The 18,235-nt window shown below is 42.8% G+C and overlaps 1 protein-coding gene across 3 annotated transcripts in view; it reads left to right on the top strand.

The window, feature by feature from the left end:
• Positions 1 to 18,235, top strand: part of SLC2A9 (solute carrier family 2 member 9) — a 290,277-nt gene that overhangs the window by 41,263 nt on the left and 230,779 nt on the right. For all 3 annotated transcript variants that reach the window (XM_082389500.1, XM_082389502.1, XM_082389501.1), the window contains one exon: positions 6,177 to 6,301. In XM_082389500.1, coding sequence (XP_082245626.1) covers positions 6,177 to 6,301 — 125 coding nt within the window. The remainder of the gene's footprint in view (positions 1 to 6,176; positions 6,302 to 18,235) is intronic.

An 18,235-nucleotide genomic window follows, 5' to 3' on the forward strand; every position in this document is an offset into this window, starting at 1 on the left:
GTGCTTGCCTATCTCACTCAGGGTAGAAACCCAAGCTCTCTTGGTGGCATACAAACCCCTTATGAGCTCTCTACCACTCCCCTCCACCTTCACCTTCTACTGCTTGCTCTCTGGTTCTTCAATGCTTCCAGCCATGCTGGCCTCACTGATGTTCCTGAAATAGCCCACGTCTGGCTCTTCTCTGCCAGGATTGCTGTACCCCAGTGTCCATATGGCTCACGTCTGCCCTTTCTTCAAATCACACACTGCACTGTCTTTAAGTCTGTGGTCAGGTGTTACCTTCTTGGGGAAGCCCTCCCTGGCCACTCTGTGTAAAAGTACACTCCCTTCCCTGCTTCCGTTTTCTGTACAGCATTTATCACCATCTGATATGCTACATATGTTTTATTTTTACTTGTGCAGGGACTTGGCCGTGTTCGTGGCCGTGTGCCAGAGCCTAGAATGATGCTCAGCACCCAATCCACCCTCACACATGTGCTGAGTGAATGAATGTCAGTTGAATGAATAAATGATTGTTGAAAGATGAATGGCTGTGAATAAATATGGCAGCCACCATTGTGAGTGGCCTTAGTATCCTGGTTCCTGGAATGCCAAATCTCCCATTTAATAGCATGTGACCTTGGCCAAGTACTTAACTTCTAGATCTGTTTCTTCATGTGAGAAATGGGGTAACAAGATTACTTGACTTCTAGGGTCTTCAGTGAGTATAAAACACTTAAAACAGTGCCTGGCACATCATAAGAACTCTGTGAATGTTAGCTATCACCATGGGCTTATTTTATTTCTTTTTAAATTAATTGAAGCTCTAAATATGTTCCAGGTGCCATCCTAAGCACTTTACATAAATCATTCTCGTAGAAGCCTAACAAGATAGACATTATTATATCCATTTTACAGAGGGGTAAATCAAGGCTGAGAGAGAGTAAGAAACCTGCCCAAAGTTGTTCAATTAGTATGTGGCTGGGCTGTCCAAGCAGGAACATTATTGGACGTGGATTCGGGCGAACAGCAGCTCTCCAGCCCATAGACTGCTAAAGTGAGATTCAGGGCAGATCAGAGCTGGGCCACGTGGGGTAAGTTGGGCTCCATTCATTCCCTTCATTTATGCAGCAAATATATCTGGGACACCTGCATATGCCGGGATCTGGTGTAGTTGCTGGGGATACAGTGGCAAGACAAAGTCGCTGACCCCATAGCACTTACATTCTAGTAGGGGAAGATGCACAACTAGCATAAAGCAAATAAATACAGAGGATAATTTTCTACAGTGTTGGGACTGTGAAGAAAATAGAACAGGGTGAGAGGATGGAGGGGGATGAACTCTGCATTTGGGGGAAGCAGCCATGTCAAAGAGTGTCAGGAGGTTGCATTTGAGTTGAGACTTTAGTGAGATAAGACTCATGCAATGAATAGAGGGGCACCAAGGATGAGGGCCATGAGTTAGGAAGCAGCCTGGCACACCTGAGGGACCATGGGAAGGCTCATGAGCGTGAAGGTGAGAGTATGAGATGATGTGGCAAAAGCCATCTCATGCAGGGTTTTACAGGCCCTGGTGAAGAGTTTATTCTAAGTGCAGTGGGAAGCCACTAGCAGGTTTTAAGTAAGAAAAAGTATGTCAGTGTGTGCTATGAGAGGATAACTTTGGCTGCTCTGTGGACCATGAACTTCAGCAGGGCAAGAATGTGTGTGAGCCTATTGCAGTTTTATGAGTGTAGTATGATGGTGGTCTGGACCACTGCCATATTGTGGGCCTGTAAATGGGAGAAGTGGTTTGATTTGGGATATATCTTGGAAGTAGTATAGATAGGACTCAGTGATGGATTGTATATGGGTCATGAAGAAAATAAAAGATGTAAGTAGTATTCCCAGGTATTTGCCTAAGCCACTAGGAAGGTAGTGGCTTTTTTTATGAAAAAGTATGGGAAGAGGGATTTGGCATGCATTTTGGGGCAGGGAGGGATTTAGTAGTGGGAATTCAAGAATTCTATTTTAAATATGCTTGGTTTGAGATACCTACTAAATATGCTAGTGGAAGTGTCCAGGAGGCAGTTGGGTATGTAAGTCTAGAGTTGAGAGGAGAGTCTGCATCCAGAGATACAGTTGGGAATTGTCATTGGTTAGAGGGATGAACTGGATGGGATCACCCAGGGAGGGAGTGTAGAGAGAGGTGAGACTAGGAGAGAGATGAGCCGGAGCTCTGGGCACCCCAAGTTTCAAGGCTCAGGGAGGTGAGGACAAACCAGCCTAGAGACTGAGAAGGTGAGGCTGGTAGGGAGAAAAATGGGAGAGGGTGCAATCCCAGATGTCCAGAGAAGACTGTGTTTCAAGAAAGAGGGTGTGGTCAACCACATCACATGCTGCTGAGAGGTTGTACCAGGGGAAGGCAGAGAATTGGCAGTTGTTTGTCAAGGTAGAGGTTGTTGATGACCTTCACAAAGGCAATCTCCATAGAGTGGTAGAAATGATCTAATCAGAGTGGGGGTGAGGAAAGACTAGAAGATGAGCAGACAACATTCATGCAGGAGTTTCACTCTAAAAGGGAGCCAAGACAAGGAGCAGAGGGATGAGGACCAAGAGAGACAATATTTAGATGTGTTTATATGGGAATGATTGAGTAGAGAGGGAACAAATCCTTTACTGGGGTAGGGATGCACAATGACACTGATAGACCTTACATCACTGGGGCAGTTTCATCCAATGCAGGTAGGTGGGTGAATTTGGTGGTGGGGGATGAAGTAGTCCTTACCTCCTCCTCTGTGAACTGATGATTTCGTTAACACTGATAACTACAAGTGTTAAAGATGAAATGAGATGAAATAATTTACATAAAAGCCATGCTCTTTCTTAGTACTATATTAAAGGTATCACACTGAGTCTGCACCAAGGATTAAAATTCTCTAGAGGTGGACCCAAGAATCTCATATTTGTATGTGCTCTTGGTAAATCTGATGCACAACCAGACTGGAGAACCACTAAATAATGCTAGCATTATTTTTATGGATATCATTAATATCATCCTAGTATCAAATGTCCAGTTTAACTGAAGTAGGGCAGTGGACAAAGTGTCTGAGGATAGGAATTAAGGTATGATTCCTAATCAAGCCCTTTATTTCTCATTGTCTACGGATTATAGAACATATTGTTTTGTCCAACATCCAAGAACCCTCCAAATCTGGCCACAGCATCCCCCTCCTGCCTCTCCTCCCTCAACAATCTCTTCACAAACTTACCTTACACTAGCCTCTACAGCAACAGGGGTTTGTCCTGTGTGGCCTCAAGGCGGGAACTGAGACCCAGAGGTGGAGCTACAGGGAGAATATTTGGGCATGTTGTGAGAAATCTTTTTTTTTTTTTTTTTTACGGACAAGCTGCTACCACCCATGAGATGGAAGGTCCAAAAGGGAGAAGCAGCATTCCTGGGTTTAAAAGCCAAGGCCATACTTTAGTGAGCAGGTTGCTGGGACTACAGAGAGAAGGCTAGGGCAGAGGAGGAGACACAGAGCTGCTGGAATGGAGCACAGAGAGGGGGAAATACCCAGCTTCTCCCCTTCCCCGCCCTCTAGACGGACATCAGGCCTCTCATTGGCCAATCCTCTCAGGAAGCCAGAAGCAAGGGAGCCTGGGAAAGGTAGTTCCCCCTGAAACAGAGCCGGGCAGAGAAAGAAGGGAGCCGAGCGCAAACAGGCAAATGGTAGGCACAGTTCTGAGTTATACAATCTCATATTTTCTATATCTTTACTTATAGAAGTCACAGATGGTCACTAATTGAGTTGTGTGATTTATTTGCCGTCTGTGTTCCTCACTAGGCTCTAAAGCCCATGATGTGGAGGACGGGGATGACTCCCACATTCCTGGGGTAGACCCGGTGTCTAGCACTCACTAAATACATGATGAGTGGAACCCCAGTGAAAGCTTCTGTGAGGAGGGTCCAGGTCTTCCTGCCTCTCCCTCCAACCATTGCCCCGCTTTCCTCTCAAGGCTGACACAGTAGTTCCTCAGAGGACTGAGGGGAAGGGCCCTGAACATGGAGCAGTGCCATGGGGTGCAGGGTATTCGCATCCTGCTTTGAGCTTTCACCAATAACAGAAATTAGTGCCTTCAGACTTATCTTTCTTGAATCCTGAGGCTGTGACCTTCGGCATCAGAATAAGGGAGGTTACTCTAGATTGGAATTTTTGTTTTAAGTCTCTGCTAAATCACATTTTTTTGCCATCATAAGGTCCAGTTAAATTAATCTTTTGAAAGACTAATTTGAAATCATATTTATTTTTAAAAAATTAATACATTCATGTGACTTAACTTTCAAAAGGACCAATTAAATATAAAGTCGAAAGTTTCGTTTTTGTTTCTGTCTTCTGTCTCCTCCTTGGAGACAATCAGTGTTACCAGGTTTTTGTGTATCTTTTCCAAGATTTGTGCCTATCTCTACACACACACACACAAACACACACTTTATCACATAAGTTGTTGCATATTCTACATAAAGTTCTGTATCTTATTCTTTGCACTTAACAATACATCTTTGAGATTTTTCCATATCAGAATATAGAAGGCTACCTCTATTTTAATGTCTGCATAATATGCCATTTTATATATGTATCATAATTTATTTAAATAACCCCTTATTAATGGACACTTGGGTTGTTTCAGTCATTTGCTGTTATAGAAGAAGTTGCAATGAGCAGCCTTTATACCATCCTAATTGAGCTGCAAAATTCACTAAGTTTGGGGTTCTTCAAGAAGTGTAGGAAAGGGAAAAAAATTTAATGAACAGCTTGAGATAAATCAAAAATAGTAGAAAGAACTTTGGCCCGGAAGTTAAGAGGGCTAACTCCTACAAGTAATAACGAAGTTCCCTTTCAAGCCCTAGCTTCTTACAATTTCTAAAACAGTTTAATACTGTTAGATCATTGAGTCTTTAGGGAAAAAGTATCCTGTGAGAGGCTGTTTCCCCAGCTACTTGATTCATTAGTTGTATGACCTAAAACAAGTCACTAATTTATCTGTGTCCTAGTTAACTCATCTACAGAGCAAAGATAAGAATAGTACCTACTTCATAGGGTCCTTTTGAGCAGTAAATGAGCTACTCATGTAAAATGCTTAGAATGGGGTCTGTCATATAGCAAAGTTCAATTAGTGTGAGCTATTAAGATCATTTTGCAGGTGAGGCAAGGAAAGCACAGAGCAATGAAGTACGAAGTCCCCTAGATCATAAAAGAGAGAGCTGGTGCAGGAACCCAGGTCCCCAGGCCTCCAAACAAGTTATGCTTCTCAACCATGAGGTCTTAGGAATATGTTATATATTCATATAAAACAGTGGTAGTGGTCCTAACAAGGAGCAATGAATAGTAAGTCTTGCCAAAGGAATTTGGCTGACCTCGTTTGAGGGGATTAGCTCAGCCTCATGCTTCATGCTATGGTTCATTAAATTGAAGGTGCCATTAAGTATAAGAAACATTGTTACATGAACTGCAGAGAAAAAGAAAGAAAGAAAGAAAGAGAGAGAGGAAGAGAGGGAGGGAGGGAGGAAGGAAGGAAGGAAGGAAGAAGGGAGGGGGGGGAAGGAAGGAAGGAAGAAGGGAGGGAGGGAAGGAAGGAAGGAAGGGAGGTCTCCTAGGACTGAAGTCATAGGATGCTGTAGGTGTGCTGATTAACAAGCTATTGCTCCCAGCTCCAAAAGTACCCTCCTGTGCTCTGCTCTGTGATGCAGGGGCTGAGACCTGCATGCCTCACCTGCCCTTTGCCACAGGGGCACTAGAAGAGGAGGGACAAGGGACTTGCTCCCTTTAGTTTGCCTGAATTGCCTGCCAGCCCCAGCAGTGACCTTAACCAGTTCCCTGTGTTAATTCACTCTGTGAAACTAACTAGAGTAGTTTTCATTTCCCTGCCCGACATCTGACTCATGGATTGTAAGACGCATTTTGACTTTGTAATGTTAAATGAAGGTCTTAGAACCGATGAGATAAAATATTGCAACAGGGAGATTCATAGAATATCAGGGCTCACAGTGCCTTCGGAGGTGACCTAATCAACCGTGGTAATGAACCCAGAGGAAGGAAGTGCCTTGCTCAGGGTCATATGGCCAAAGTTGGCAATGGGGGTGGGGGGGACCTGGATCCTGTTCTGGGGATACACAGGCCAGTGGCAGCCTCATCAAACCCCTCCTTTTCTTCCAGGAAATACACTTTGCTGGTCAACAATGGGTTTGCAATTTCTGCCACGTTGCTGATGGCCTGTTCTCTCCAAGCAGGAGCCTTTGAAATGCTTATCATGGGACGCTTCATCATGGGCGTGGATGGAGGTGAGCCTTCACCATGGCAGGAGAGGGGACAGTAACACATTCCTGAGGGGGGTTTCAAAATGTGAGGGGTACTTGTGGCTGTCACATGCATCCCTACTGATATTGAATTGGCAGAGACCGAGAACACAAGAACCCTGCATAAAGTGGGGCAGTCCCATGGGACGGACCACCCACCCACGATGCTCCTCTAATGGAGAAGCACTGACTGGGACGGACCCAAACCAGCTCCAAAGACCTGGATGGTCTTCGGCACATCACGCATTCTATTTGTCATCTTCACCATAAAATTCATATTCCAAGTTGTCGGTGGTTTCCAGGGAGTTTTTATAAGGATTATGTTTCCTGTCCGGGCCTCTGACTCATTCATTCTTTTTTGTTTTTTTTTTAACGCTTTTTTTTTTGATGTGGACCATTTTTAAAGTCTTTATTGAATTTGTTACAATATTGCTTCTGTTTTACGTTTTGGTTTTTCGGCCTCGAGGCATGGGATTTTAGCTCCCCTACCAGGGATCGAACCCGCACCCCTGCATTGAAAGGCGAAGTCTTAACCACTGGACCACCAGGGAAGTCCCTCATTCATTCTTTCATGTGTTCACCAAGCAGCATTTACAGAGCACATGCTGTGCCTTGCGGTCTACACTGTGGACACAGTGGTGAACAGGAGCCCCCAGTCCCTACACCTGGAGCTTACGTTCTGGTGGGTGGAGAGATATGTAATTAGATATATGAGGTAGATAATGGTAAGCCCTAGGAGGAAAAGAAGCAGCACAGGAAGATAGCAAGGGCTCTTTTTTTTTTTTTAATTTATTTATTTATTTATATTTATTTTTGGGTGTGTTGGGTCTTTGTTTCTGTGCAAGGGCTTTCCCTAGTTGCGGCAAGTGGGGGCCACTCTTCATCGCGGTGCGCGGGCCTCTCACTATCGCGGCCTCTCTTGTTGAGGAGCACAGGCTCCAGACGCGCAGGCTCAGTAGTTGTGGCTCATGGGCCCATTTGCTCTGCGGCATGTGGGATCTTCCCAGACCAGGGCTTGAACCCGTGTTCCCTGCATTGGCAGGCAGATTCTCAACCACTGCGCCACCAGGGAAGCCCAGCAAGGGCTATTTTAAATAGGACTCAGGGAAGGCTGCTTGGAGGAGGAAACAAATGAGCAGAGACCAGAATGAACCAAGGGCAAGAAACAAATGAATATTGTGGGAACTGTGTACCTGGCGGAGAGAAGAGGACAGTGACCCTGAAGCAGAAGCATGCTTGGCAAGTTCAAGGAAGAGTCAGGAGGCCAGTGTGGTGGAGCTCGGTGAGCCAGGGGGAGAGTGGATGCAGATGAGTTGAAGAGGGGCCAGTCAGATCCCACAGGACCTTGTAGGTCACAGTGAGGACTGCGGATTTGTGCTGAGTGTGATGGGAAGCCGGGGGAGGGTTGAGAGGAATGTGACAAGAGTTGGTTTATGATTGAATAAGATTCCTCCTACTTCTGTGTAGAGAGAAGGTAGGGGGAGGGCAGGAGTCGGGTGGGAAGGCCATCCGTCCAGGGGTGATAGCTATGAGTAGGACAGGATGGCAGTGGTGGAAGTGGCGAGACATGGCCTGATTCTGGCCATGGCCTGTGAGAGTAGGAGACTCAAAATATATTGTCAAAACCAACAAGCCAACCCTGCTTTCTTTCTAAATACACAAATCCGTAGAGTGTTACTTTCAGGCCTTTGTGGAAAGATCACAAGCTTTAGGATTAGAAACCCCTGGGATTGGATCCCAGCTCTGCTCTTTGCCAGTTACTGACTTTTGATAAGTTACTGAATGGTTCTGAGCCTCAGTTTCCTCATCTGTAAATGGAGATTACAATAGCTACCTTAGAGGGCTGTTAAAAGGCTGACATGAAGACGTGTGTGTGTGTGTGTGTGTGTGTGTGTGTGTGTGTGTGCATACGTACACTGCCTAATGCTGCTGGAACCCTGTATGAAGTCGTTAAGGGCTAGTTCCCTTCCTTGTCCATCTTTTATAAGCTGAGGGCACCAGGCGTTATGAGTGACGGGAATGACAAGGGAGAGCATGAGAGTAAGAGGCTGTATAGGAGGTCAGGGAGGAAGAGACTTCATTTATTTTCATTGCTTTGCTGACAGGAAATAATTCAGGATTTTTTAATACCTCAAACTCTCACTATTCAAGTAGAAGGGAGAAGCCTGTAGAAAGAACATTAACTGGAGAGAATACTGGCTGGTGTTCATGTAGAATTTTCTAATTGACCAATCATGTTCCTGAAGTTCATCACCTTTGATCTCCCACTAACGCTGAAAGGCTGTTATATATATTTTTTCAACGGCCATGGTTTATTCACCATGATGGACCAAACGCTGGGCATAGAACAATCCTCGATAAGTTTGAAAAGATTGAAATCTTTTATTGAAATCATATAAGTATATTCTCTGACCACAGTATAATTAAATTAGAAATCACAAACAATATCTAAGAACCCCCCCTAAATTTGGAAAATAATAAAAACACACCTCTAAGTGTTACATGAGTCAAAGAGGAAGTTACAAGGGAAATTAAAAATATTTTACGCTCTAGAGCCCGGGAGCCACAGCTGCTGAGCCCCCGTGCCACAACTCTTGAAGCCCGATCACCTAGAGCCCCTGCTCTGCAACAAGAGCAGCCACCACAGTGAGAAGCCCATGCGCCGCAATGGGGAGGGGCCCCCGCTCGCCCCAGCTAGAGAGAGCCCACATGCAGTGGCGAGGACCCAATGCAGCCAAAAATAAAAATAAAAAAATAATAAAAAAAAATTTAACAGAATGATAATGAAAATACAGCATATCAAAATTTGTTGGATGCAGTTAGAGAAAAGCTATGAATTTTAATGCTGATATTAGAAAAGAACAGGATTTGGTAAACTACCTCCCTTGGGACAAATTTGGCCTGTAGACAGTTTTTTATGGCCTGTGAGCCAGAGGGTAGCATGCTAAATGAATTAAGTCAGACAGATAAAGACAAATACTGTATTTTTTCACTTATATGTGGAATCTAGCAAAAAAAAATCAAATGAACAAACATAGCAAAACAGAAATAGACTCATAGATATAGAGAAAAATGGGTGGCTGCCAAAGGGGAAGGGGGTGGGGCATTGAGCAAAATAGGTGACAGAGATTGAGGTACCAACTTCCAGTTATAAAATAAATAAGTCATGGGATGGAATGTACAGCGTAGAGGGTATAGTCAATGCTATTGCAATAACTTTGTATAATGACAGATCATAAATAGACTTAGTGGTGATCATTTTGTAATGTATAAAAATACTGAATCACTATATTGTACACCTGAAGCTAATATAATATTATAAGCCAACTGTACTTCAGTGAAACACTGTTTTGTTGTCATTTTACATATGAGGGCCCTGAGGCTCAGAAACGTGAGACAGTAAAGTGGTTAAGGGTGAAGGCTATGGATTAAGCCGGCCTGGATTCTGACACTTACCAAGGTTAACTTCATCAGTTAGGTTTTGCTGCATTAAAAAACAAAACCAAAACATAATGGCTTAAGGCAATAATTCTTTTGCTGAGCTTACAGTTCTGAGGGTTGGTGGGGCAATTCTAATCTGGGCCAGCCCTGCTGGTCTCTGCTGGGCTCTCTCTCCCATGGCTGAGGTTGGCTGCAGGCCAGTCAGCGGCTGAATGACCTTGGATGTTCTCAGCCTCATGTTTGGTTGCCAGCAGGTGGGCTGGTCTTGGGATCCCAAGGGCTGGCTCATCTCTGTTCCACGTGGTCTCTCACCCCCAGATGGGGTGACCCAGCCTCTTCCATGGGGTTTTCGGGGTTCCAATGAGCAGCAAGAGGAACAAGTCCCAGTGTGCAAGTGCTTATCAAGTCTGCTTGGACACATCTGCCAGAGTCCCACTGGCCAAGGTGAGTCCCATGACGGGATGCAGAGTCAGGGTCAGAGGCATCTAACCACCCAAGGATGTGGACTCAGGGAGCATGGACAAAGTGGAGGCCACACAGCAGCAGTCTGCCTCCCTGTCTTAGCCCCTTTCTCTAATCTGGCGAAGGGGAATACTCCTAAGCCTCCCTTGTTAGGGAATGTAAAACTTAATGGTATGCTGTGTGTGCAAAACAAGTACATTCCAGGCCCTCATTACCTTCCCCCAACACCAATAATGGTATCATTGCCATTACTGTTGTTGTCATTTTTATTCTTAGTTAATACGATGCAGATCCAGGATTTGGACCGATGGTCGGGTTTCGAAGACCCTGCCTGCTCAGGAGAAAGGGTGGCAAGATGGGAGCATCTAAAAGTCCTTTTCTAACAGAGGCCACTGAAGTCTCTCTTTCTGGCAGTTTTGTATTTTACCCATTTAGTCTCTTTCTTGCTGCTTTGCTTGTCTAGCTATTCTGGGGGAGGTGACACTTACTAGTTACACATAACTGGTTGCTCTCTGAATTTCCTTAATTAAAAATAAGCTGAGTATCTTTTCCGACCACAATGCTATGAAACTAGATATCAGTTACAGGAAAAAAAACTGTAAAAAATACAAACACATGGAGGCTAAACAATATGCTACTAAATAACCAAGAGATCACTGAAGAAATCAAAGAGGAAATCAAAATATACCTAGAAACAAATGACGATGAAAACACCATGGCCCAAAACCTATGGGAGGCGCAAAAGCAGTTCCAAGAGGGCAGTTTACAGCAATACAATCCTACCTCAAGAAATAAGAAAAATCTCAGGTAAACAACCTAACCTTACACCTAAAGCAATTAGAGAAAGAAGAAAAAAAAAAAACCCCAAAGTTAGCAGAAGGAAAGAAATCATAAAGATCAGATCAGAAATAAATGAAAAAGAAATGAAGGAAATGATAGCAAAGATCAATAAAACTAAAAGCTGGTTCCTTGAGAAGATAAACAAAATTGATAAACCATTAGCCAGACTCATCAAGAAAAAAAGGAAGAAGACTCAAATCAACAGAATTAGAAATGAAAAAGGAGTAGTAACAACTAACAATGCAGAAATACAAAGGATCATGAGAGATTACTACAAGCAACTATATGCCAATAAATGGACAACCTCGAAGAAATGGACAAATTCTTAGAAAAGCACAACGTTCTGAGACTGAAGCAGGAAAAAATAGAAAATATAAACAGACCAATCGCAAGCACTGAAAGTGAAACTGTGATTAAAAATCTTCCAACAAACAAAAGCCCAGGACCAGAGGGCTTCACAGGCGAATTCTATCAAACATTTAGAGAAGAGCTAAAACACCTATCCTTCTCAAACTCTTCCAAAATATAGCAGAGGGAGGAACACTCCCAAACTCATTCTACGAGGCCACCATCACCCTGATACTAAAACCAGACAAAGATGTTACAAAAAAAGAAAACTACAGGCCAATACACTGATGAACATAGATGCAAAAATCCTCAACAAAATACTAGCAAACAGAGGCCAGCAGCACATTAAAAGGATCATACACCATGATCAAGTGGGGTTTATCCCAGGAATGCAAGAATTATTTAAAATATGCAAATCAATCAAGATGACACACCATATTAACAAATTGAAGGAGATAAACCATATGATCATCTCAATAGATGCAGAAAAAGCTTTCAACAAAATTCAGCACCGATTTATGATAAAAACTCTCCAGAAAGTAGGCATAGATGGAACTTACCTCAACATAATAAAGGCCATATATGACAATCCCAGAGCCAACATCCTTCTCAATGGTGAAAAACTGAAACCATTTCCTCTAAGATCAGGGACAAGACAAGGTTGCCTACTCTCACCAGTATTATTCAACATAGTTTTGGAAGTTTTAGCCACAGCAATCAGAGAAGAAAAAGAAATAAAAGGAATCCAAATTGGAAAAGAAGAAATAAAACTGTCACTGTTTTCAGATCACTATACGTTACTATACGTAGAGAATCCTAAAGATGCTACCAGAAAACTACTAGAGCTAATCAATGAATTTGGTAAAGTAGCAGGATACAAAATTAATGCACAGAAATCTCTTGCATTCCTATACATTAGTGACAAAAAATCTGAAAGAGAAATTAAAGAAACACTCCCATTTACCATTGCAATGAAAAGAATAAAATACCTAGGAGTAAACCTACCTAAGGAGACAAAAGACCTGTATGCAGAAAACTATAAGTCACTGATGAAAGAAATTAAACATGATGCAAACAGATGGAGAGATATACCATGTTCTTGGATTGGAAGAATCAACACTGTGAAAATGACTATCCTACCCAAAGCAATCTACAGATTCAATGCAATCCCTGTCAAACTACCAATGGCATTTATCACAGAACTAGAACAAAAAATTTCACAATTTGTATGGAAACACAAAAGACCCCGAATAGCCAAAGCAATCTTGAGAAAGAAAAATGGAGCTGGAGGAATCAGGCTCCCTGACTTCAGACTATACTACAAAGCAACAGTAATCAAGACAGTATGGTACTGGCACAAAAACAGAAATATAGATCAGTGGAACAGGATAGAAAGCCCAGAGATAAACCCACACACGTATGATCACCTTATTTTTGATAAAGGAGGCAAGAATATACAGTGGAGAAAAGACAGCCTCTTCAGTAAGTGATGCTGGGAAAACTGGACAGCTACATGTAAAAGAATGAAATTAGAGCACTCCCTAGCACCATACACAAAAATAAACTCAAAATGGATTAAAGACCTATATGTAAGGCCAGACACTATCAAACTCTTAGAGGAAAACATAGGCACAACACTCTATGACATAAATCACAGCAAGATCCTTTTTGACCCACTTCCTAGAGAAATGGAAATAAAAACAAAAATAAACAAATGGGACCTAATGAAACCTAAAAGCTTTTGCACAGTAAAGGAAACCACAAACAAGACAAAAAGACAACCCTCAGAATGGGAGAAAATATTTGCAAATGAAGCAACTGACAATGGATTAATCTCCAAAATTTGTAAGCAGCTCATGCAGCTCAATATCAAAAAACCAAACAACCCAATCCAAAAATGGGCAGAAGACCTAAATAGACATTTCTCCAAAGAAGATACACAGATTGCCAACAAACACATGAAAGGATGCTCAACATCACTAATCATTAGAGAAATGCAAATCAAAACTACAATGAGGTTAAAAAAAAAAAAAACTACAATGAGGTATCACCTCACACCAGTCAGAATGGCCATCATCAAAAAATCTACAAACAGTAAATGCTGGAGAGGGTGTGGAGAAAAGGGAACCCTCTTGCACTGTTGGTGGGAATGTAAACTGATACAGCCACTATGGAGAACAGTATGTAGGTTCCTCAAAAAATTAAAAATAGAACTACCATATGACCCAGCAATCCCACTACTAGGCATACACCCTGAGAAAACCATAATTCAAAAAGAGTCATGTACCACAATGCTCATTGTAGCACTGTTTACAATAGCCAGGACATGGAAGCAACCTAAGTGTCCATCGACAGATGAATGGATAAAGAAGATGTGGCACATATATACAATGGAATATTACTCAGCCATAAAAAGAAACGAAATTGAGTTATTTGTAGTGAGGTGGATGGACCTAGAATCTGTCATACAAAGTCAAGTAAGTCAGAAAGAGAAAAACAAATACCATATGCTAACACATATATATGGAATCTAAAAAAAAAAAGAGTTCTGAAGAACCTAGGGTTAAGACAGGAATAAAGACGCAGATGTAGAGAATGGATTTGAGGACACAGGGATGGGGAAGGGTAGGCTGAGACTGAGAGAGGGGCATTGACATATATACACTACCAAATGTAAAATAGATAGCTAGTGGGAAGCAGCAGCATAGCACAGGCAGATCAGCTCTGTGCTTTGTGACCACCTAGAGGGGTGGGATAGGGAGGGTGGGATGGAGGGTGACGCAAGAGGGAGGGGATATGGATATATATGTATATGTATAGCTGATTCACTTTGTTATACAGCAGCAACTAACACAGCAATGTAAAGCAATTATACCTCAATAAAGATGTTAAAAAAAATAAGCTGGATACAAAAAGAGATGCCATTTTTACAAAACCGCATATTCAAGACAAACGTCTTTTAGACCCTTTGTCCTTTGAGCTTTTCAAAAAAAACAGAAAAAAAAGTAAAGTCAACAGGTGGGGAAAAAATGCACTCCTGATTTCTGGAATGTGACCTCTTGGATTTGAGCCACGACGTGGAAGCTTTGTGTCATCTATTCTCACCAAACCCTCTCAAAGCAGAGAGATGAATGTGAGGGCATTTAAGGTGAGGCAATTGGTCAGAAAGAAAGAAAATTGCTGGTTGTGAGGTGAATTGCTGCCCTGCTTGAAATAAATAATTTAAAACCAAATGAGAAACCCGGAGGATTTTCAGGTGGCTGTGCTGCTCAAACCAGGTTCTCGGGGGGAATATCTGGAACCATCACAGAAAACATCGGACACCTGCCTGAAGTGTCCTATTTCTAAAAGGCTTGGAGCAAAAATAAACACACTATTTTTACATTGAAACAAACATGATAAGCATGGCGTTGGAGGGCAAATCCTTGCTGATTGTGAAGTCAAGATAAAAGAATGCAGAGGTGTTTTGTGTTTGTGGATGATTGTGTTGGACAGGTTCCTGCCACAGCGTTCCCAGAGCTGCCCACACTCCCAGGGGTGCAAGCCCACATCTCTGCATTAGCACCTCTGCAGTGGACAAGCCCACGTCTGCTGCATTAAGAACTCTCCAGGGACAAGTTCACATCTGCTGCATTAAGTGCTCTCTAGTGGACAAGTTCAGGCAGCAGCGTTTAGAGAATCACATGGCATGGACATGAAATCAGGGTCAAGGACTTGACTTCAAGTTCTGGCTCTACCACTGACTTGCCAGGTGACCTTGGGGCCATCAGTTCCCCTCTCTGGGCCTCAGTGATGTAATCTAGAAAATAAGGAAAATGAACTCTGGTAGCTGAGGTTTCCACGAGCTCTAAAAATCTGCTCTGGCTCCTTTTCATTCTCCCCTTAGAGCTACTACCATGAATGTCCTCTTTAGGCTTCCAGACCTCACATGCCACATATAGCTCTATCATCTACTAATTAAACCACACCACAGTATAGGAGACTGAGAAATAAAGGCATAGGGCCGAAACACTGGCCCTCCTGGCTGGTGGGGTCAGCCCATGTATATCACGTGTGGACTTACCCAGCTACCTCTGCCACAAGCTCCCAGCAATGGTGTGCACCACTCTGACAAGCAAATGATTTATTATTTATCATTATTCTCCCTACTGCTCCCAAAGGTGTTCACATCCTATTCCCTGGAACCCGTGAATATGTTAGCTTACATGGCAAAAGGGACTTTGCAGATGTGATTAAATTCAGGACCTTGAGATGAATAGGTTATTCTGGATTCTCCAGGCAGGTCCAGTGTCATCACAGGAGTCCTTGTAAGCAAAAGAGGGAGGAGGGGAGCCAGAGTCAGAGAAAGGAGGCAAGATGATGAAAGCAGAGACTGGAGCAATGCAGTTGCTGGCACTGAGGATGGAAGGGGCCATGAGCCAAGGAGTGTAGGTGTCCCTAGAAGGTGGAAAAGGCAAGAAAACAGACTATTCCCTGGAGCCTCCAGAAAGACCACAGCCCTGCCAACATGTTGATTTTAGCCCATTTTGGATCCATGAGTCCCATTTTGGACTCATGCCCCACAGAACTGTCTGAAAATAAATTTAAGTCACTAAGTTCATGGCAATTTGCTATGGCAGCCATAGGAAACTAACAAAAACACTAATAATATTATTAATTTATTATTATGATTTGAGTCAGATTTTAACATGACAAAGAGAGGGTAAGGTGCTCAGAAGAAATGGATTCTAGTCCTAGCCTTTCTACTTACTAGCCCGGTGGCCTGAGAAAAGCCTCTTTCGCACTCTGAACTTCTGTCCCCTCATATATAAAGTAGAGATAATGATATCTACCTAACAATATTCAGGTACTAAACAGTTGTGTGTGTTTATGCGTGTCTTTGTCTGTGTGTGTGTCTGTGTTTGTGTGTGTCTGTGTGTTTGTGTGTCTGTGTGTGTGTGTCTCTATGTATGTCTGTCTCTGTGTGTCTCTGTGTCCGTGTGTGTGTGTTTCCCTTCAACAGCACAACTCTCTTGGACTCAGAGCTCTACCTGCCTTTGCATGTGAGGAGATGGAGCCTCAGGGGGTACCTTGCCAAGGTCTCACAGTTCAGATGTGTCTGGGCCAAAGTGGGAGCCAGGTGTGCCTGACTCCACACTTTTCCTAAATTGCTCGGCTTAGAGGAACCAGAGGGATAATGTGGGTCAGGACTTTTCTCTTTCCGTTTTTCCTGTGCAATGATTACTCATTACTTACATTTAAATGGACTCATTTTTTAAAAAGTTAAATCAATAGATTTGAGAAGCAAATAAAACACATCCTGGCCTGTAAGGCAGGCCCTAAATGGTCTCCCCGCCGTTCCCTCTCTGAACCACCACCGTGTGGCCTCAGGGACCACCCCATGTGAAACTGCAACTCTCCCCACCCCGGGCATCCCTGTCCTCCCTCCCCGCTTGATGGTTCCCTAGAGCTCTTATCACCATCTAGCAGGCAGCACACTCTCCATGCTTATGTTCACCCTCCCTGCAGTACCTCCCTCCCCAAGATGCAGCTACACGACAGCAAGGCTTTTTTACCTGTTTCGTTCATTGCCATTGCCTTGGCTTCTAACAATGACGACCTCTCAGTATACACTCAGTAAATATTTGTTGAATGGAGAACAAATGGAAAATGAGGATCCTTTGCCATAAAGAAATGGTTTTATATGTATATATATATATATATATATATATATACACACACACACACATATATATATATATATAGAGAGAGAGAGAGAGAGAAGGGAGGAAGACAGAGTTCTGCTTTTAGAATAAAATGGTTAGAAAAAGCATCTGTTTAAAGGTATCAGACAGCTACTGAGGCAGGGAGGAGTTATAGGACCACAATCTGGGAAAGGAGTGAAACCCAGAGAGGTAAGCCCTGCATTTGGGGCAACTTTTCCTCTAGAGGTATCTGCCAATTTGAGAATGATGGCTGAGAATCTGAGATGCTTAGTAGACCTTTCAACAGATTCATGGGGCTGAGGAGGAGGAACAGAGTTGAACTTCTGCCAAGTAGGAAGGTCACTAGTCACCACAGGGCTACACCATAGGAGCAAGAATGAATCATAAATAGATCAGATCTTCAAATCACTTCAATCACCAACTGATTTGTGGTACGCTGGGATTACTAATGCCTCTAGCCTCTCACCCTGCCAGATGCATACATCCAGAACCTCAAATTATTTTTACAGTTTTCATATACACTCTGATATTCAATCAAAAGTAGCCAAACATACAAGGAGAAAACCAAGAGAAATAACATAAAAAATAAACTGATAGTGATTCTGAAAATAACAGTATTAGACACAGCCATTAAAACAATTATGCTTAATATGTTCAGATAATCAAGAGATAACGTCAAGAATTTTGGCAAAGAAATGGAAGCTATGTTTTGACTTACCAAATCGAAATTCTGGGACTAAAAAATGCAAAAACTGAAAAATGCAAGAACTTAATGAATGGTTTTACCAGCAGATAGCATGCAACCAAAGCAAGAATCAGGGAACTAAAGCATCAAAGATCAGAAGAAAGCATCCAGGTTGAAGCATGAGAACACAGAAAAGAGGGTAAGAAATGTCTGGGAAATTGTAAAAATGTCTAACATACATTAATTGGAGAATCAGAAAGAGAGGAGACAGAGGATGGAGAAAAAGCAATTTTTGGAAGATAATGGCCAACATTTTGTTTTTTCTGATGAAAAGCCACAAGTCCAAGAAGCACTATGGATCCCTAGTAGGATAAAAACAAAGAAAACCACACGTTTGCACAGCTTAGTAAAACTTCTGACAACCAAGGGCAAACAGAA

This window comes from Balaenoptera borealis (assembly GCF_965194805.1).
Source record: "Balaenoptera borealis genome assembly, chromosome: 4".
Lineage (NCBI taxonomy): Eukaryota > Metazoa > Chordata > Mammalia > Artiodactyla > Balaenopteridae > Balaenoptera > Balaenoptera borealis.